General features: G+C 45.2%; 1 protein-coding gene across 1 annotated transcript in view; it reads right to left on the bottom strand.

The window, feature by feature from the left end:
• The window catches only part of LOC126194945 (uncharacterized), a 41,679-nt gene that overhangs the window by 2,674 nt on the left and 16,284 nt on the right, over nt 1-22,721 (bottom strand). The window contains exons 2-3 of the mRNA XM_049933333.1: nt 10,161-10,247; nt 9,220-9,278 (exon numbers count right to left, since the gene is read on the bottom strand). Of these exons, the coding sequence (XP_049789290.1) occupies nt 9,220-9,278; nt 10,161-10,247 (146 nt within the window). The remainder of the gene's footprint in view (nt 1-9,219; nt 9,279-10,160; nt 10,248-22,721) is intronic.

The following is a 22,721-nucleotide window of genomic DNA, read 5'->3' as shown; positions in this document are numbered from 1 at the left end:
TTCGAACGTTTGACTTACGCTATACGTATTCGTTTCGCAATATCGTTTCTACGTCTTCCGTTAACTATACATGGTTAACATTATGAAGACAATAACATTTGTGAAATACAACTTTGTTTGCGGAAAACATAATGATGTTCCAAGTCGCCAGTTTTTCCACGACAAACGACTTTCAACAACTTATTATATGCATAATTATTGCAACTGATTGCCGGGATTTATATATATATATATATATATATATATATATATATATATATATATATATATATATATATATATATATATGTGTGTGTGTGTGTGTGTGTGTGTGTGTGTGTGTGTGTGTGTGTGTACAATTTTGAATTACAAAAAAAATACTAAAAAAAAAAAAAGGTTGCATGGCGCGAGATTCGATCCGGCGACCTTCAGACTACGAACCCTAGCGCTTACTGCAGCGCCACGACGCTGTGGGAAATTGTTAATCGTGGAGAGTGACAACGGCTGAGAAGTGCATCTTGGTGCTTTGCCACATTACACGTTTGGCCATGAGCTTTTATTACGCAGTATGAATTCAATCTGAATTTCACAATTGGCGGCCTCCCCTTGTGAGAGGCGACAGGTGGCGTTTTAGGACGAATCACGTTTTATGCTCCACCAGACAGTGAGCTGTGCTGCGGCTCGCGTTGGTTCTGTTTGTAGGTTTCCGCCCTCTGTTGGAGGCCAGACCGTATCAATTAGTTGGCACGGTTGCTGTTGTTTGTCTTCTTCTCCTCTTGACTGGCGCCACTCGTTTCGCAAGCGTTGCCCATCCGCTAGTGGCAGCAGCGGCGGTTATCGATATGTAGTAACCGTTGCCCTATCTTCAGGGCGACGTCGTTGTTTTTCTGAGTCGTGTGAGTGCGCCAGTTCAGTTGGGGGGACTCATGAGGAGACAGGTCCGTGCAGTGCCAGAACGCACTGGGACTGCTGGCAGCACGCATGGACTGCCGGATGGAAGGACTGTGGTCACGAGGGTGCACGACCTCGTCGTAAACGGGATCAGTAAGCTTTAAGATGAGTGCATTTAAATCCAAGTAGAGCGGAGTCAGTCACCCGTGTGGGCCTCGTAGTACGTATGTGATGTTGTGACAGATTATCATCGCGCCGTCATGTCCAATTTGGTGGATCTGCATAACGCTTAGTACTTGGAACACCCTACTGTGTTAAAAGCACTCGGTTCAGTGATTAGACGGTGTGGTTGCACAACTGTGAATTAATAAAGCAGTGAAGAGATTTGGTTCATTCTGCCAACCATCGTCAGAGTTGCCACAGTGAGTTCAATGTGTATTTGTGTACCTACTAAATTTGATGTTACTCTTTTGGTTCAAGACAACACGTTAAATGAGAGTAGCTTGTTGCACATGAATAACGTTTACTGCACCCCAAAAAAAGTTAAGAAACTGGCAAGAACTCTTCTTGGTTCATGTCAAGACACAAAAATAATGTAGTAGTCCTAATTACGGACAAAATATTGAATGGTCCAAACCATAAATTAAGACACAGTGCACCGAGAGATAGCTGAAATACTAAAAATCATGATAAATGACGAGACCAGCCCAGACAGGGGCAGCTGAAATTGCTTTTAAGGAAACAAAATACGATTCTCTTACCAAACGTTTGGTATACATGTTATCGTGTCGCGTCGACATTATTACAGATTAGCCGGCCGCTGTGACCGAGTGGTTCTAGGCGCTTCAGGCCGGAACTGCGCTGCTGCTATGGTCACAGGTGCGAATCCTGCCTCGAGTATGGCTGTGTGTGATGTCCTTAGGTTAGTTTAAGTAATTCTAAGTCTAGAGGACTGATGACATCAGATGTTAAGTCCCATAGTGCTTAGAGCCATTTGAACCATTTGAATTACCGATTAGCACACGGAACCTGATTTCTGACCATACTGTATTGTGTTGCGCGATCAATGGCCGGTACTGATGTACCTAGCATGCACATTTGTGCATGATGGCGACAGCTCACTCGCGGACGATGGTCGTGATCTTGCACTTAATAAGAACTGGCTTCGACTGGCTTGTCGTGACAGCCTCCTGTCACTTCCGTGTCCCAAGACCCAACGACAGTGTATGCCTCCGGCGACAGGAAGAGGATCTCCGTGACCATCTAACAGCTCGTTAGACACCCTGAAGGCGGTGTCGGCGCCCTCACAGTTGGGACACCTGAAATAGCGGGTCCTCCCCAAAAACGACGGAGAGGTCTGTTCCTCCGCCGCCGATGATACAGACCTGGTGAACACCAGAGTGTAACAGTTCGTTGGTCACTGTGGTGAAAACTGCTGCTCAAATTGTTGCTGTAGATGCAGTACGATGTCCCAGAGCCATACGCCGAACATTCTATCAGCAGTCGTTTACAGTGGCTACATTCCTGCCAAGTCTTTCTGCAGTGTAACTGAAGCAACATCTCGTAGCCCTGTTGCATGGCCTCATTAAAATTCGGTGAGGTGTTAACAAGGGTGTCTTTGTCGCCTGAAGGGCATTCCTAACTAACATCAATTCGCCACGTCCAATCTCAAAGGTAAACAACTCTCACGACCACTGCAGCGTGTATTTAAAGCAAACCTGATTTGCATCGTCATAGTGGCACTACTGTTATGCAGCTGGTGAGAAGTTTCAACAGACGTCATCTTTCAAATGTAGAAACACGCCTACAACCTTTAGTTCATGTCGCGCAACTCGTTCTTGGTGTTGCGATTCTTTTTTCCGCCAGTGTATTATCGTTTGGTGTTTGAACTGCACAGTTCAGACACTGTGCTCTAAGGTCAAGTGCTAATATTGGGAAGAGCACATCTATTTTGACCGATTGTTTCTTTGTGATTGGAATTTGTATTGACTGATTTGATTCAGTGTGAAACAGTTAAGTAAATTTTGTGTGATAATTATTGTGGTGTCACCGCTAGACACCACACTTGCTAGGTGGTAACTTAAATCGGCCGCGGTCCTGTAGTACATGTCGGACCCGCGTGTCGCCACTGTGTAATCGCAATCCTAGCGCCACCACATGGCCGGTCACAAGACACGGACTAGATCTCGCCCCAGTTGTACGGACGACATAGCTTGCGACCAGACGTACGAAGCTTTCCTCTCCATTGCCGAGAGACAGATAGAATAGCCTTCAGTTTAGTCCATAGCTACTACCTAGCAAGGCGCCAATTGTATCAGTGCTAATAGCGTACTAATATTCAAGAGAGATGTATTCCAACAAGAGAATAAAGATAAGTATTAAACGCATCTACGTACTTTTCCTCTTATTCATTAATAAGTCTCATGTTCCAGAACTTCAAGCCCGTCTGCGTTCGTTTAGCGTGCACCTAGCTACCTCATTGTGTCTATGCTGTATGAAATAGACACAACATTATTTGGCGACGAGTAAAAGAGTTTGTATTGATTCGTTTGTGTCATGGCTTCGCCACAATCTCCAGATGTACTGTCCGAATTTTTTCGCTTGCACAATCAGCAGACGCAGGCGTTATTGGAAGCCCTTGGACAGCTCGTCCAGGGTCAACGTGCGCTACAAACCGATGCGGCAGCCGCCGCTTCTTCGCTACCGCTGCCACAAAACGCTGTTGCACCTCCCTTTCGGCCATACGTGGCGGCCGATGAGACCTGGCAAGAGTGGTCTCGCCAGTTCACCTTTCACCTAGCAGCATACAGAATTCAAGGTAAAGAGCGGCAGCCGTTTTTGCTTTCTTGTGTCGGTGTGTCTACCTACCGTGTGATTGTGAAATTGTTTCCCCGACGCGACGTAGCAACTCTGTCCTACGAAGAAATTTTGTCTGCTTTAGATGCCTATTTCAAAGAAACAGTAAATGTAGTTGCAAAACGGTATACGTTCTTTCGTACAAAACGTACGGCCGGTCAGACTAATAGGGAGTGGGTAGCAACTTTGCAAGGACTTACTAGGGAGTGTGCATTTGAATGTGATTGTGGACTTCCTTATTCAGACACTATGGTGCGTGATGCAATAGCACAGAACGTTTCTGATGTTCGCATAAGGGAACAGATTTTGAAACTAGTTAATCCCTCCCTTCAACAAGTGATAGACATATTGGATAGGCAAGACACACTTGACTTTGCTCAGGAATCATTTGAAACTTCGCCAGCCGTGTGTCACATTAACCGGCCCGCCGGCCGCGCTGCCCGGGACGCTACACGGCCCTCGCGCCCGTCCGCACAGCAGCGGCAGCCTAGCTCGCAAACACGTGCGCCGCGTAAGCAAGCAACTGCAGTGAAATCATGCCCGCGGTGTGCAACTAGACATTCGCGTGAAAATTGCCCGTCACGCCTAGCTATTTGCTTTTACTGTCAGAAGAAAGGCCATGTACAAAGTGTTTGCCAGAAAAAGCTTCGATCAGACAATCACAATAATTCCAGGCCCTTTGCTTCGCGCCGGAATCAAACCCAGGACAATCAGGCTCGTGGACCTTCGCCCATGGACATTCATGTGGTTCATTCCCACCCGTCCAGTGACACTTTAGCTAACAGTGACTGTGTTCGTCCCACCACAAATGTGCGTCGACGTCGCCGAAAATCACGTAAAGTCGCAAGTGCTTCTGTACCTGTATCAGTTCAAATTGCACGTGACAGTCGCTCTTGTCGTCAACAGGACAATAAACTTTTTGTAGACTTAGACTTTGAAGGCAAAGTGATACCATTCCAGCTAGATACCGGAGCTGCAGTTTCCTTGCTCAATCACGACGCGTACAAACAACTGGGCAAACCGCCATTGCGTGCCGCAAATGTTAAGTTAACTAGTTACTCAGGACAGCAGATCCCTGTGTTAGGACAGTGCAGCCTTCTTGCAACATACAAGGGACAAACAAAACTTGTGTCATTTTACGTTCTTCGTTCTACTTCTAGTGCAGTGAACTTGTTTGGCTTAGATTTGTTTCAATTGTTTAATATGTCTATAGTAAATCAGGTCCTATCAGTGAATCAGACTGTGCCTTCCGCCAGTGTTTCTAGTCTTTGTGAAGAATTTGCAGACATTTTTGCACCGGGCCTTGGTTGCGCTAAGAACTATGAAGCACATTTGGAACTGAAAGACAACGCGCAACCGAAATTTTTCAGAGCGCGCAATGTTCCCCACGCATTGCGTGATGAGGTCGCAAGAACATTGCACGATTTAGAATCTCAAGGTGTAATTGAACGTGTGCAGGCTTCTCTCTGGGCCTCACCCTTAGTAATTTTGCCAAAACCTTCCGGAAACTTGAGACTTTGTGTGGACTTCAAGGCAACTGTGAATCCACAGCTTGTGACTGCTACTTTTCCTTTGCCCCGCCCGGAAGATCTTTTTGACAAACTGTGCCCGGGAAAATATTTTTCAAAATTGGACCTAGCAGATGCGTACTTGCAGATACCTGTGGACGAAGAATCCCAGCGCGTCTTAGTGGTAAATACGCATCTTGGCTTGTATCGCTTCAAAAGACTGCCATTCGGGTGTGCATCCGCCCCTGCTTTGTTTCAGCAATATTTACACACTGTGTGTGCGTCGGTCCCTACTGCTGCGAACTATCTGGACGATATTGTGATCTCAGGAAAGACAGAAGCCGAACATTTGCAAAATCTCCGAACATTATTTCAGGTCTTGCGTCAAAATGGTCCTCGCTTGAGGAAGGACAAATGTGTGTTTTTTGCTCGGGACTTACCCTACCTGGGGCATGTCATAAATGCCCAAGGTATACATCCGAGTCCAGAGCACCTCCGTGCCATACAGGATTTACCTGCTCCGCAGAATTTAAAACAGCTACCGAGTGTGCTGGGTAAAATTAATTATTATAATAAATTTTTGCGCAATGCTTCTTCCATTTCAGCTCCGCTTCATCGTTTACGCCGTAAAGGTGTTCCGTTCGTCTGGACGACGGAATGCGAACGCGCCTTTCGCCAGTTGAAATCGGCGTTACTTTCAAATACTTGCCTTACGCCATTCGATCCCCGAAAACCCCTTTTGTTGATGGTAGATGCATCGGATTTCGGGATCGGTGCTGTGCTTGCGCACAAAGATGGCTCGCATGATCGCCCTATTGCCTTTGCGTCCAAACTGTTCTCATCTGCGCAAAGAAATTATTCACAGATAGAGAAAGAAGCTTTAGCTCTCGTGTTTGGTGTTACCAAGTTCCATGACTTCTTGTATGGTCGTCACTTTACCATCATCACCGACCACAAACCTTTGACATCGCTTTTTCATCCGAACAAGCCTGTACCTCCACGTACAGCGCAGAAATTCATTCGCTGGTCACTTTTTCTCTCGCAGTACCGCTACGATATCTTGTATCGGTCCACTGCTAAGCACGGAAACGCTGATGCGTTGTCCCGTTTGCCTGTTGCTGAGGATAAAGCATTCGATTCTTCCGAACTTGCTTGCATGTTCATTGATTCGGAAGCCGATGACGTGGTCGCATCGTTTCCGATTGATTTTCGTCGTGTAGCTACAGCCACAGCTGCTGACCCTGTCCTTGCTACTGTTTTGCGTTTTGTTGCTACGCAATGGCCCTTGTCACAGTCACGGATCGAGAATCCTTTGGTTCGCCGTTTTTTTGCTCACAAGGAGAGACTTTTTGTACGACGTGGTGTTTTGTTGTTGCGTTCTGATAATGATCAATCCCGAGTCGTGGTCCCACGATCGTTACAGTCCTCTGTCTTACGGCTTCTTCACCAAGGACATTGGGGTATAGTGCGCACGAAACAACTTGCTCGTCAGCACTGTACTTGGTTCGGAATCGATGCTGCGATTACAAATATGTGCTCCTCTTGCGTGGCGTGTGCCGAACAACAATCCGCACCGCCGCGGAAATTCTTTGCATGGCCGAAAGCCACTTCCCCTTGGCAACGCTTGCACATCGATTTTGCTGGTCCATTCTGGAATGCTCGATGGTTGGTTGTGGTCGATGCTTTCAGTAATTTTCCTTTTGTTGTCCGGATGTCTTCCACGACGTCTTCTGCCACAATCCAAGCCTTGTCTGCCATCTTTTGCATTGAAGGTCTTCCGCAGACTATTGTTTCCGACAATGGTCCACAATTCATGTCCGCAGAATTTCAGTCATTCTGCACGGCCAATGGTATTCAACATCTGACATCCGCGCCGTTTTCGCCTCAGTCAAACGGTGCCGCTGAACGATTGGTCCGGACTTTCAAGTCCCAGATGTTGAAATTGAAAGAGTCGCATTCTCGGGAGGACGCTTTGTTGCTCTTTTTGTCTTCGTATCGCTCTCAGCCCCGCGATGGCCGCTCGCCGGCTGAATTGCTCCATGGTCGATCTCATCGCACCCTGATGTCTTTGCTGCATCCGCCGCATCAGGTTCCTGTGCAGCGGCGGACTCCCGTTTTTGCTCCTGGCGACGTTGTCTATTATCGCCCCTATCGCGGTTCACAGCGTTGGCTCGCAGGGCGCATTCTTCGCTGCCTCGGCCGCGCGATGTATTTGGTATTGGGGGCCTCTGGTGAGGTGCGTCGGCATCTCAATCAGCTGCGCCTCTGTCGTCGCCTGGGTTCTGCCGCTCCCGTCTGCTTTCAGCGACGGTGCCGTCAGGTCAGCGCCTTGGGGACCCATCTACTGGCTCGCCTCATCCCCAGGTGTTACCGACGCTGCCTTCCATTTTGCCTCATGGCGTCGCGCCGCCGCCGCAGCTGCCGCCGGCGCCGCCCGCAGTGGACGCTTCGCTGCAGCCGCCTGGCGCCTCCCTGGGTCACGCGCCGCCGCTCGCTTCCCGTGACCAGCCGTCCTCCGCCATGGACCTCTTGCCCGCTCCGGACCAGATGTCTTCGCCCGTCGGGTGCTCCGACCACATGGAGGTCGATCCTTCGGCCCCTCTTGTCTCATTACGTGCGCGTACACCTCATGTTGACGTGCACCCTGGACTAGGTTTGCAGGCGTTTTCTAGCTCCCCTCGGACCGAATGGCCGGGTGCGGGTGGCACAGCCTCGCCTGTTGTTAGGCTCCCCACCTCATCGCATACGTCAACATGGGGTCCTCCCCACGGCGGGCGGAAGCCTTATCTCACGACCGTTCGCCGATTTGCGGGGGAGGAATGTGGTGTCACCGCTAGACACCACACTTGCTAGGTGGTAACTTAAATCGGCCGCGGTCCTGTAGTACATGTCGGACCCGCGTGTCGCCACTGTGTAATCGCAATCCTAGCGCCACCACATGGCCGGTCACAAGACACGGACTAGATCTCGCCCCAGTTGTACGGACGACATAGCTTGCGACCAGACGTACGAAGCTTTCCTCTCCATTGCCGAGAGACAGATAGAATAGCCTTCAGTTTAGTCCATAGCTACTACCTAGCAAGGCGCCAATTGTATCAGTGCTAATAGCGTACTAATATTCAAGAGAGATGTATTCCAACAAGAGAATAAAGATAAGTATTAAACGCATCTACGTACTTTTCCTCTTATTCATTAATAAGTCTCATGTTCCAGAACTTCAAGCCCGTCTGCGTTCGTTTAGCGTGCACCTAGCTACCTCATTGTGTCTATGCTGTATGAAATAGACACAACAATTATTATACGTTATTATGCTGTTCAAGAACTTTACCTGTGACGAAACATTTTTTTAACTTAAATTTTTATCTCATTCGTCAGTTTGGCTGCGAGTTTGAATTTTATATTATAAGGGGTTTGTAACATATATTACAAAACGTTGTGCATGTAATCTACCCAGTCCTACCACTCTCGTGCTGCTCCACAACAAAGATTTGTTTCGTCTTTGTTGATCCATTATGGAATGTGGGACAACGGCTGGCATGTATTTCTTGATGCAATCATTTATCAACAGCCTGCCCACTAAGAGCTGTTGCATAACGATTTGATTCACGGATCCAGTTATATGGCTCCTTCCGTGTATAGCGATTTTACGACTATGACGTGTGGGGCCTCAAGATGGCATCAATGTAATGCCGAAACTGGTAGCACATAAGAAGTTCTTAAAAAGCCGGCCGTGCGGTTCTAGGCGCTTCAGTCTGGAACCGCGTGACCGCTACGGTCGCAGGTTCGAATCCTGCCTCGGGCATGGATGTGTGCGATGTCCTTAGGTTAGTTAGGTTTAAGTAGTTCTAAGTTCTAGGGGACTGATGACCACAGATGTTAAGTCCCATAGTGCTCAGAGCCATTTGAACCAACTTCTACAATACATACGGCTGTTGGTATTTTATTGCATGAAGAAAGATTTATTTCGTCCGTTTCTTAATCTTACCTGATACAGCAGACAATGGTCTTCGCAGCCAGCCTTCGTATATTCAGCAACTATGTCATCTGTCCAAGAAAAACAAAACGTTTTACAAGATATTTGGCTGAGGCCAGTTATATGGTACGTAGGTAAGAATACTAAAAGTAATTTCAGACGTAAAGTATAATTAATCCAACAAAAGCAAGTATGGCAGTGAGAAGTGGCTAAAATATTCCGTCCAGCTATCTAGTGCCGAGTGCCCCACATGTTCAAATATTAAAATACAAAATTGTTTCTATTAATTCCTACTGCAAACAATACTACCCACGAGGGCATCAAAAGCTGCCTACCATCGCAGTCTAAATGACAGAACGCAGTGAAACATCGGACACTGAAATGACAGTGAGTGTTCATTACATGTTGGTACTTCATCATGGAGATTGGTTTTAATGTTTCATGACCACATTAAATGACTGGAATACATGTGTAGATATATGTTGTTGCGCTTACTTTATTTTCATTAAATTTTTCCTGTCGATAGCCGAAGTTCTAAAATATTCCTTTCGTACGAGTCAATACTTTCCTCTTTTGCAAAATATGTATCTCATCAATTTCAAGGGCATTTTTTCCGTTTCAGTAATTGTGAATGTGTTCTTTAATTAATAGTATTCCAAGTGTGCAGACTTACATAACCATCAATCAAAAATAGAATATAAACTTAAAATAAAGTAAACATTTATACTTTTTCATTCTAAGAATGGTAAATCAAAAGCACTTTCAAAGCCTAACACTAAATTTTTGATACTTTTGTAAGAATCAACAAATTCAGATGCCCATAATGATAGATGCATGAGTGATCAAGAAGTGAAAAGATTATGGCCATCAAAAATCGTGAAACTTTTAGAATGCTATTATTCTCAATTGACTGAAAACAGGTGTTCAGATAAATGTAAGAGTAATATACAAACCACACGTAAGGGGGTCTTCTTCAGAATTAGCCTGTTTTGCCAGCTCTAGGCACTCATCAGAACATGTCACCTGTGCAGAGCTGGCACCTGCAAAAAGATACAATTTTATAGTGTAAATGTGAGTTATATATGTATTCTATATGTTATTCATCTTACACGACAGAGCCACGCGGGGTAGCCGCGCGGTGTAAGGCGCCTTGTCACGGTTCGCGCGACTCCCCCAGTCGGAGCTTCGAGTGCTCCCTCGGGCATGAGTGTGTCTTTTGCCCTGAGCGTAACTCAGTTTAAGTTAGATTAAGTAGCGTGTAAGCCTAGGGACCGATGACCTCAGCAGTTTGGTCCCATAAGAACTTACGACAAATTTCCAAATTTACACCACAGAAAAAGAGACTTGGTTTGTCGGAAAGACCTAAAGGACAGTACAGTTTTTACTGTCCGATTGAAAAGGTTCACGATGCGACAACTCAGTGATATGCCTGTACTTACCATTATCATATGACCTTCCAGCTAAGTGAGAATAGTTCCGTCAGCTGCAAAAAGTTAGCGCATTAACATCGTACCTATAGAAATTACATTCACTCGCGTGTAATACGAGTACATCGTTGTAAATGTACACACTTTGTACACAACAAGAAGATTATTCAGTTTCACCAACACGAGCGTTCTTCCATTACACCCCACACACCTCACTGCATACCGTCACATTCTTATAGATGTAAATACGCTAGAGAAGAGAAGCGGTGTGTGAGATATCGGTAAAACTTGAGCTCCAGACTTCTAATTGGACGTCGCAACATCCGTGGTCTATTCCTCCCAGCCCTCAGAGCTCAAATTGCTTCACACAGCTTGTAGGAACGTTAATCATGTTAACCGTCTCTCTCTAAAATTAAGTCCCCAATAACCGAGTGGTGTCAAATAATCTGTGAATCAACAATGGAGGCAAAATTCAGAAACTTGTTGATAAGCTCAGTATGCTCAACAACAACATATTCCTACACGAACAGCGCAAAATGCAGAATTACGTGAAACGTTGAACAACAGGTATGTCAAGTCAAACACGGTCACGGAACGCTACGAAGAATTCAGAAACCTGTTGAAACTTGGAAGGGCAATATGTCTGCAATGCCTAAATGAGGCATGCTCATTCGACTGTATTCAACGATACGAGATCCGAAGTTCTGTAGCTCGGGTTCTAACAACCCTACCACAACAAAGGTCAAAAATTAATTGTGATTGTAGTGTTGCTCACGCTGCTAAATATTGCATTTTCGGGCAACAACAAAGTTATATTATGTGGCAGGTGTCATTAGAGCACAGTTAATAAAGTCATTTCTTGAAATAATGGATAAACTAGGCACTCATCTTTTCGTGTTTCACACGCTGGTCTCATTGTGAACTAATGGCTCAATCGTCGAAAATCTAGGTAGTGATGATTCCAAGCTCGTATGCAAAGAGGCCTAGGTGTTATTCTGCGATATTCAAAAGTTTTATAGATGTGTTTCATAAACCATTCTTGAAGATTAAACTTTTGCAAAGTTATGACAATGGTGATGTAAAAAAGTAATCAGCACTCCGAATTTAAGTTACACTTCTTTTTTATTACTTTTGTTGCAATATCACGTAACTCGTTCCAAAGCATCACTTCACAATATAAAACATACTCTAAAATATCTTCCTCGCTGTTAAAGTTCACATTTCATAAACTGACTACAATTTGCGTCTTTTTAACATGACGACCAAAGCTTGACTCTCCGATAAACGCTTACGCGCCCAAAAATCAGAGTTACAAGTACGTCAATGATCATAGTGACAAAAGAAAGAATACACATAAGAATGATATCATTGCAATATATACATATCGATGTATCGAAGTACCTCTACATTAATGAAATCAAATCTGAATGTTGTCACAGAAATATGTTAACTATTTTACAGAAACACAGTAGAATATTGCTGGTATCGAGAGGTTGAGGTGAGCCTCGTCACGGGAAGCTGCCGCCAGTGCTTTCCGCCAATTCTCTAAGCTAGTCTGCCTTTCGTTGTTTATGCCAAAATATCTTCGTAGCCAGCGGTTCATATGTGCAAAGATGACGAACGCAAGGAGCCAATTAAGGCCTGTATTATGGGTGATCAAACACTTCCGAACTAAAATGCTTCAGGGGCGTCTTCATTGCCCCTGCAGAATGCGGCTGAAAATTGTCTTGAAGAAAGAAACGCATGACATTTATATTATGTGGGCTGCATAGCTTCAGACGAAATCTCTCACCAGATCCACATACTTGGCGGGAGGCATTTCTACGTGATCACTTAGCGCTCTGAACTGAAAAGGGTGACGTGAAGCGATCGACAGTTACACATCTGTGCAAAGCTCCATCGGATACTAAAATGTAGACTTTCACGGGCGGAAATGTCATGTCCATTATAATTTCCGGGCTGTTATGCCGTGGTCGGTTGATGAATTCTGTGTCGATTCCCAACGTTTCGTCCCCGTCTGCGGGAGACATCTTCAAGAGGATCTGTAGCTCGATGGAAGGTCCAACACACCCGCTGGCTCGCTACTGACTGCCGCTAAATTCCGTGTCCGCGCGCTCCCGCGCCGCGGCGTGACGTCACGTGTTTTGAAAACGTCAGTGCAATTGGCCGCTGTCCGTTGCCGTCGATCGCCGTTGCCATCACCCAGTAGTGGACGGATGGTACACATCTTCTTTAACACCGGCATCCATATACCGTTTAATTTTAGGCCCTCCTCCTTACGATTGAAAACGTGTGGAAGAGCACAAGGGCAATTGTAGAAGAGGAGAAACGGAACAACCAGCTGTTGCGGAGCATGGTTTCCAGCCAGGGAACCACCATATTCGTTTCGAGGAGACGTACTAGCGGCCACAAGCGGATATTACGAAAGGCTCTACAGGGAGGCAATCGAGATCGCTAAACACCCTAATAATTACAATCATAAGGAGGAGGGCCTAAAATTAAACGGTATATGGATGCCGGTGTTAAAGAAGATGTGTACCTCCCGTCCACTACTGGGTGATGGCAACGGCGATCGACGGCAACGGTCAACGGGCAATTGCACTGACGTTTTCAAAACACGTGACGTCACGCCGCGGCGCGGGAGCGCGCGGACACGGAATTTAGCGGCAGTCAGCAGCGTGTCGGACCTTCGATCGAGCTACAGACACCCTTGAAGATGTCTCCCGCAGACAGGGACGAAACGTTGGGAATTGACACAGAATTCATCAACCGACCACGGTATAACAGCCCGGATCATTATAATGGGGCCGGCCGAAGTGGCCGTGCGGTTAAAGGCGCTGCAGTCTGGAACCGCAAGACCGCTACGGTCGCAGGTTCGAATCCTGCCTCGCGCATGGATGTTTGTGGTGTCCTTAGGTTAGTTAGGTTTAACTAGTTCTAAGTTCTAGGGGACTAATGACCTCAGCAGTTGAGTCCCATAGTGCTCAGAGCCATTTGAACCATTATAATGGACAAAGCTCCATCGGATTTTCACAGCGGCTTCCATTTCGCAGCCTAATCGGACCTTATTTTCCGAAAACGCCTCGTATTTCCAAATAGCTACGTTACAATAAACACAATAAGGAAAACAATAACGATAATCTCTTTTGAAGAGATGGGCAATGACGGTATTAGCATTATCACATTCACGAAAGTCCCTGATGGCAACCTTGATAAGCATGTTTCATATTTCTCTCGTGGATGGGGTACACCCTGTGGCATCGCCGGAGTTCGCAGTGCCATACCAAAGTCGGCAACGCGAATCACTACCACAGACACAGACCACAGAGGGCTCTCTGCCATCCGCAACAACCAATGAAAGGCAGTCCAAAGACATGCCCTCCCTCGCAATACAGTGACGCCCTTGCGCTGTCTTTTATAGTATCGACGATACAAGAGCTCTGTCCCAGTTTGAGGCCTACGCTGCAGCAGTCAGTATACGTATACGACAGCGACATTTCTAATGAAATGCACTTTCGTAAATGTTGCATTTTGAACTGCAAGGCAACAGTTTGTTAATCCGTGCATCAAGTGATTCTTTCACAGTCGGTGACCGTTGTAAATTTCAAGCAATTCTGTGGCAGAGAACTGTGTCAAGGTTAAATAAATCTTTTATTCATTTACGTAATAAAGTGAACTAATGTTTCATGTGTTTTAGTCTTATAAGCCTTTCTGCCAGAGCAATCACAGAATCCACAATTATGGCTGGACAAAAGTAGTTTCGTCAGGTCACAACATATCCCTTTCAATAGAAAAGGAGTATACTCCGACCTATTGATAAAAATCGATAACCCACAATCATCTAGTCATAAACCGATCACCTGCTGTACCCAAAATATTGCGTTTGCGTAGGTGAGCGGCCAGCGCCGCTGACTCTTATGCAGGAGACCCGCGTTCCATCTCCTGTCAGGTCGGAGATTTTATCCGCCCAGGTAATGGGTGCTGTATTGTCCTAACCATCACTTCACCAACATTGACACGCAACTCACCGAAGTGGCGTCAAACAAAACGTTTTGCTCTAGGCGGCCGAACAACCCCAGAGAGGGCCACCCGCCCAAAAATGCCATACGATCATTTCATTTTACGCAAATTCAACACTTATCTTAAAGATCAGTCCAGTTTTCGTAAAAACCATAGCACAAAATTTGCGCAAATTGAGGCAACTGATGAGCTGAATTAAGTCGCACATAACTGCGTGGGCACAGTGTTCACACTATTAAACATCAGCAATGCATTTGATACCATCAAAATTGGTATATTGCCGAGGCAGTTAAGGGGCTCCGGAACGCCCTATACTTGCAATGTTAAAATAACGCTTATAAATTACATCTTTCCTCACAAAGTATTTGAGGTAGGAAGTTGAACTTTTTACAGATTATTTATTGGAATATGGGCTACAACTTAACACAGGGATTTTACAAAATTTTAGTTCAGTTATTAAAGATGATTTTTTTCAATTGTAATGAAAATTCACAACATTTTTTTGCAATTTTTTATTTATATATTGAAAAATATACAGTTTTTTTGGAAAAAGGCTGTGTTAAATTATGCAGAAGGTATTGTGTAACATTTACTGAAAGTTTGAAACAAATATGTTTGGAAGATCCTTAGAAAACATGTAATTAGTATGAGAAAATAAAAGTTTTGGGAATCGAGCGACAAAGATTGGATTAACTTTTTAGTGCATTCCAGGTCCATAGGATGGATTATCTTCATCCTCTGCAAACTCCTCCTCCAGCTTCCTCTTGTTCCTCCTCCTGTTTAGTCTTGCTTGTATTTCTAGACTCTTTACAGCCCTGTCTGCAGCCCGAAGGCGTTCCTTGTCTAAAGCAAGCATCGCTCGTACCATGTTAGAACCTATCTTCATTCCCATATTTCTAAATACCTTGCACCTTACAATGTTGCCATCATTGAAAGTCGCAACAGCATCATACACACCAAAGTGAAGTGTTTCTATTCCAACAAATACAGTCTTGGGGATTCTCGACCATATAACACTATTTACACTTTCATTGGAGTTTTGAGTTTTTTCGTGAATACACTTTTTCAACAGTTCAGGTGCTGCTAAGTCTCTGAAGTCTTCACCAGTTAGCAATCCTTTGTTATATTTACACCAACTGTCTTCTTCTTTGGGACACAAGCTATGTTGGGGATTTTCATCGTCTTTATTGTTTACAGTAATAACACATACCTTTGGCTTTCCAACATTTCTCCTTTTCTTAAAAGCCTTCAGAGGATTTCTAATAACTTTACTTTTACTCATTATTATACTTCAACAAAACAGAGACTCAAGAAACAGAATTAATTACGAATATTTTCGAGATAACGACAGAGTAAATAAACATGAAACAATCGACAATCACACCAGCGATATATATTGAACCATCACAGGTTAGCCGCAACACATACTTTATCTCACATCACTAAAACGTACCCGATGAACACGGACGTTAATAATAACACCATTTGACAGCAGTTTAACAGCGCCACAGTGGGTCACGCCCATGTAGAACACATTTCAAAAAAAATTTAAAACTAGTTGTAGTCTTCGGAATTGAATAAATTATATATCTATTAAAAGGTAATAGTCTGCAGATTCAGAAAACGCAAAAAAGTAAAAATTGAACTTTTCATGATTTTGAGCCTTTCCGGAGCCCCTTAAAATATTCATATAATGTGCTTGTGAATTACAAGGTACCTGAGAACCAGAGAGCAGCGTGTGGTCTGTGAGGGCGAAAAGTCTTCCTAGAAACATACATTGATCAGCCAGAACATTATGACCACCGACATAGATATAAACCCGTCCATGTGGTAGCAGCGTCACCTGCCGAGGAATGACTACTAGTCAGACTCGCTCACGGTGCACATAGTATCAGTGTGAGTGCTGTCCGTGTGTACAATGGAGAAGGCGCGCGATCTATCTGAGTTTGATCAAGGGTGGACTGTGGTGGCAGAGCCTTGCATGGTGTGAGGAATCCCACTATCTTCTTCATCATGCGGATGGGAGGGCGCGAATCCGTCAACTTCCAGGGAAACAGCTCCTTTACACCTGTACTGTGAGACGGAGACAAGCTGGCGGTGGCTTCATTATGCTATAAGGAATATTCACGTGGGCATCCATGGATCCAGTGCAGCTCGTGCAAGGCACCGTGGTGGCCAAAGAGTATCGTACTCTGGTAGCAGACCACATACACCCCTCCATGGCGATGATGTTTCCCGACGGTAATGGCATTTTTCATCAAGATAATGCGTCTTGTCACAAGGCCAGGAGTGTGATGGAGTGGTTCGAGGAACACAGTGGCGAGTTCCAATTGTTGTGCTGGCACCCAACTCGCCAGGTGTGGACCCGATCGAACACATCCGGGATTTGATTGATCGTGGCGTCAGAGGTCATCACCCCCCTCCCCGGAATTTAAGGGGTGACTTGGGTGTGCAGATGTGATGCCAACTCCCTCCAGCGACTGATCAAGACCTCATTGCTTCCATGCCACGTCGCGTCGCTGTGAAATCCGTGACAAAGGCAGACATACCGGCTGTTAGGTGGGTGGCTATAATGTTCTGGCCGATCAGTGTATTTTCGCAGAAGTGCCCCACGGTTCAGTCTTCGGTTCACTTTATTTCTCTTTGTGTGTCACCGCATTTTCGTAGATTCTGCCCTGTAAATTTCGTTGCTATGATGACTAGCCCCAGCTTTACTCAAGTGTCTCACTGTTGTGTACACAGTTCCGCGTAGTCAGCGCGTACGCAACTTTCCCACTAGAGCGCGGGCCGCTAAGCACGACGGCGCAGACGCAGCGCTCGTCCGTCTCCGCACTACGAGATGGCGCTGCCATAGAGACGGACCAAATTCTGCTTCCGCCGATCCGCGTATTAATATGTAACGCAGACAATGAGATTGCTGCTAACGTAGAACCTTTTCTCCTCGCAGATCACACTCGCGCAGTGATACATGAACGCGCGAGGTATTATAACGAGTGTACAGACCTCCGATTAGTCAGTCTGCATTTGTCCGCACCAGTCTGTACCAGTCTTCATTTGTCTGTACCAGTCTATAGTCAAGTTTCAGTCTGCGCCTAATAAGATTACCATATTCCTGTACAAAGCTATGAAGATAGTTATAGACACTTTTGTCAAGTATCAGAGATGTATGTGAGAATAAGATTAACGTACCAATACGAAAGGAACTTCAGATTGTCAATTGTAAATAGCATCCAGAACCAAGTTAAGTAATTTTATGCTTGTTATTATTTTAATAAATGTGTGTGAAAATTAATCAACTTCTGTTTAAAGTTGGTCACCGTCAATCTGCTACACTAAGCGTGCAAGTGGCATTTCTATCGTCTGACCTAACGGCAGAAGATAAACACGCCACGATAAGACCACGGGACATATTGCTGACACTCACCTACTTCGTTAGAGCGACAAGTCAAATAATCTGATGGTGTGTGTACTGAAGGTCTTACAGTATGCACACCACACTCACCAAGAGCCATTGTCCAAGCGCATAACCTACAACTTAAACTAAATATGATGACGTACTGACTGTCTTCAGTATCCCAGCAGAAATTTACTAGTTCTAAATTTCATGTGCAATTCCTTTTCGTTCGTCTTAACGGTGTCCAACAGCATGTCAGTAAACGACCAAGTTCAAGGGTAAGACTTCGGATGAGTAACTCAAGTGGGCAGTAAACACTGTTTCAACATGTAGGAATACTGACACTTGCCTTTACACCTTCTAGAAGTTTTGAAATATATTTGCACACGATGTGAAACGAAAGTTTGTGCAGTCACACGTTCTGCCGAACCTGCAGTATGGCGATGAAATACGACCGACAAGAGTAGCAAGAGCGATATACAGTTGCAGCAAACCGTGAATAACTGTGTGCGCTACATCTGCAACATCCGGCAGTACCCATATCATTGCCTCGTACTCTCGAATAAGTCTATTGTGGCTGGCCAAGTCACGTGACTGCCGAAAGCTATGCCTACATCATCGACTCTTCAAAGCGGATGAATCCCAGTATTTCTTAGCATCAAAGGTCACATCCTGTCATCTCGTCTTACCCATAATTCAAGGACTCCCTTATCGACAATAAAATAATTTTGAAAGATACATAGCGACTAACTGCCGCAAATCATTCCACAGTAATAATGAGATTAACACTAACAAAACAGGAAGAAGACATCTCTTCCTAATTATTTGATTCTCTTCGTCCCTGAAACTGATCCATTTGTGAAAGTAATGTACGCCTTCAACAAGACGGCTACTACACTACTGGCCATTAAAATTGCTACAGCACGAAGATGACGTGCTACAGACGCGAAATTTAACTGACAGGAAGAAGATGCTGTGATGTGCAAATGATTAGCTTTTCAGAGCATTCACACAAGGTTGGTGCCGGTAGCGACACCTATAATGTGCTGACATGAGGGAAGTTTCCAACCGATTTCTCATACACAAACACCAGTTGACCGGCGTTGCCTGGTGAAACGTTGTTGTGATGCCTCGTGTAAGGAGGATAAATGCGTACCATAACGTTTCCAACTTTGATAAAGATCGGATTGTAGCCTATTGCGATTGCTGTTTATCGCATCGCGACATTGCTGCTCGCGTTGGTCGAGATCCAATGACTCTTACAAGGGAACCTACCCATCGCACCCCCCCTCAGATTTAGTTATAAGTTGGCACAGTGGATAGGCCTTGAAAAACTAAGCACAGATCAATCGAGAAAACAGGAAGAAGCTGTGTGGAACTATGAAAAAAATAAGCAAAATATACAAACTGAGTAGTCCATGTGCAAGATAGGCAACATCAAGGATGATGTGAGCTCAGGAGCACCGTGGTCCCGTGGTTAGCGTGAGCAGCTGTGGAATGAGAGGTCCTTGGTTCAAGTCTTCCCTCGGGTGAAAAGTATACTTTCTTTATTTTCACAAAGTTATGATCTGTCCGTTCGATCATTGACGTTTCTGTTCACTGTAATAAGTTTAGTGTCTGTGCTTTGCGATTAGTCGACGAAAGGACGTGCTTCTCCAATGGGAACCGAAAGCATTTGATCGCAAGGTCATAGGTCAACCGATTCCTCCACAGGAAAACACGTCTGATATATTCTATACGACACTGGTGACGGCATGTGCGTCACATGACAGGAATATGTTGTCGACCCACCTAACTTGTATACTTGGCGAATGGGTAAAAATATTCTTCTACCTTGCCCGATTTAGGTTTTCTTGTGGATGTGATAATCACTCCTAAAAAGTGATGAAAACATAAGTGTTTGTCACATAAACTGAAAATAAAAAGTTAAAATTTTCGTGCGAGGGAAGGCTTGAACCAATGACCTCTCATTCCACAGCTGCTCACGCTAACCACGGGACCACGGTGCTCCTCAGCTCATATTATCCTTAATATTGCCTATCTTGCACATGGACTACTCAGTTCGTATATTTTGCTTATTTTTTCATAGTTCCACACAACTTCTTCCTGTTTTCTCGATTGATCTGTGTTCAGTTTTTCAAGGCCTATGAACTGTGCCAACTTATAACTAAATCTGAGGGGGGTGCGATGGGGAGGTTCCCTTGTTAGCAGAATATGGAATCGGTGCGTTCAGGAGGGCAATACGGAACGCCGTGCTCGATCCCAACGGCTTCGTTTATCACTAGCAGTCGAGATGACAGGCATCTTCTCCGCATGGCTGTAACGGATCGTGCAGCCAAGTCTCGATCCCTGAGTCAAGAGGTGGGGACGTTTGCAAGACAGTAACCATCTGCACGAACAGTTCGACGACGTTTGCAGCAGCATGGACTATCAGCTCGCAGACCATGGCTGCGGTTACCCTCGACGCTGCATCACAGACAGGAACGCCTGCGATGGTGTACTCAACGACGAACCTGGGTGCACGAATGGCAAAACGTCATTTTTTCAGATGAATCCAGGTTCTGTTTACGGCATCATGATGGTCGCATCCGTGTTTGGCGACATCGAGGTGAACGCACATTGGAAGCGTGTATTTGTCATCGCCATACTTGCGTATCACCCGGTGTGACGGTATGGCGTGCCATTGGTTACACGTCTCGGTCATCTCTTGTTCGTACCGACGGCACTTTGAGCAGTGGACGTTACATTTCAGATGTGTTACGACCCGTGGCTCTACCCTTCATTCGATCCCTGCGAAACCCTACATTTCATCAGGATAACGCACGACCGCATGTAAGGGCCCTTCTGAATACAGAAAATGTTCGACTGCTGCCCTCGCCAGCACATTGTCCAGATCTCTCACCAACTGAAAACGTCTGGTCTATAGTGGCCGGGCAACTGGCTCGTCACAATACGCCAGTCACTACTCTCGATGAAATGTGGTATCGTGTTGAAGCTGCATGGGCAGCTGTACCTGCACACGCCATCAAAGCTCTGTTTTGAGTCAATGCGCAGCCGTATAACGGCCGTTATTACGGCCAGAGGTGGTTGTTCTGGGTACTGATTTCTCAGGATCTATGCACCCAAATTGCGTGAAAATGTAATCACCTGTCAGTTCTAGCATAATATATTTGTCCAATGAATACCCGTTTATCACCTGCATTTCTTCTTGGTGTAGCAATTTTAATGGCTAGTAATGTAGTTACAGTATCTTAACAATCATCTGGCCAATGGCTACCTCGAAACGATACGTAATGTAAGAACCAAGTATAATTTAGAGAGGTGGAAAAATACGTGAGTACATCATAGGTCAAGCAATAATGCACGAGTGGCATTCAGTAAGTAATGCAACACATTTTCTTTCTCGGGCAATTTCGATTGAAAAAATGCGAGGACATCGTGGAATATTCCTGATTAAGACCCTATAGTTTCATGAAGTCTCAATAGGTGGCGGCCCTATACGTAGCCTTCAGAATGGTGTCTGTAACAGAGGTGCATTCAAACCAGAGAGCTGTCACCGAGTTTTTTTTGGTAGAAAACCGGAGCACCGCAGGTGTTCACACGCGCTTGCAGATTGTGTATGGAGGCCTGGAAGTGAGCAAAAGCACGGTGAGTCGTTGGGCGAGGCGTCTGTCAGCATCGCAACAAGATCGCGCAAACCCGTCCCATCTCCCCCGTGCCTCCCGGCTGCATGCAGCTGCGACTCCTGCAGTGTTGGAACGGGCGTATTCATGGCCAAGAAAACGCAAACAAACTTCTCCTTCTCCATGACAACGCAAGGCGCACCCGAGAGGACCTCACCAAACCTCGTTGGACTGTTCTCCCTCATCCACCCTACAGCGCTGATCTCACATAACCCGACTTTTATCTGTTTGGCACGATGAAGGATGCACTCCGCGATAAGCAGTACGCGGATAATGGGGGGGGGGGGGGGGGGTTATTGACGCAGGAAGACTTGGCTCTGATGTCGACCATTAGAGTGGTACCACGTGGGCATACAAGCCCCCTCAGCAAGGTGGCGTGAGGCCGTCACACTGAACAAAAATTATGTTGAAAGATAGGGTTTTGTAGCCAAGAGAGTGGGAAATAATATGGTGTGTTGAAATACTGAACAAACCAACCTACCTTCATAAAATTTTGTGTCGCATTACTTACTGAGCGTCTGTCGCAGAATCCCAGCTGTGTACACCCATAAAACAAAATCATTCATAAACTCATTCTCTGTTGTTGTTGTCTGCCTCTTCAATAAGCTGCGCCACGCAGGGGGCACAGTTCATTGACCTCTTGTCTTTACGAAAAAACCGAATCAGTTCCTTCAGCACACCCAATAACATTATTTTAAAAAATTTACAAATACATCCAATTTCTTGCTGTGAGTCAATAAGCTAATGTTGCCATCTTCTACCACTTACGTTTTCTTTTTTTTCCGTTTGTTAAGCAATCACACAACATTCTCCCGTCCCCTCTCTAACATTAGCCTGTATCACGTTTAGCCTGGCACTTCATTAATATCCGATGTATAAATTGAAAGATTTTTTTTTTTTTGTGAGGCAATACTAACCTTACGACTTATCTTAGAAGAAAGATTAAGAAAAGGCAAACCTACGTTTCTAGCATTTGTAGACTTAGAGAAA

The sequence above is a fragment of the Schistocerca nitens genome, chromosome 7 (assembly GCF_023898315.1).
Source record: "Schistocerca nitens isolate TAMUIC-IGC-003100 chromosome 7, iqSchNite1.1, whole genome shotgun sequence".
Taxonomy (NCBI): Eukaryota; Metazoa; Arthropoda; class Insecta; order Orthoptera; family Acrididae; genus Schistocerca; species Schistocerca nitens.
The sequence above is the reverse complement of the archived record's forward strand: the minus strand, read 5'-3'. Positions and strand labels throughout refer to the sequence as shown.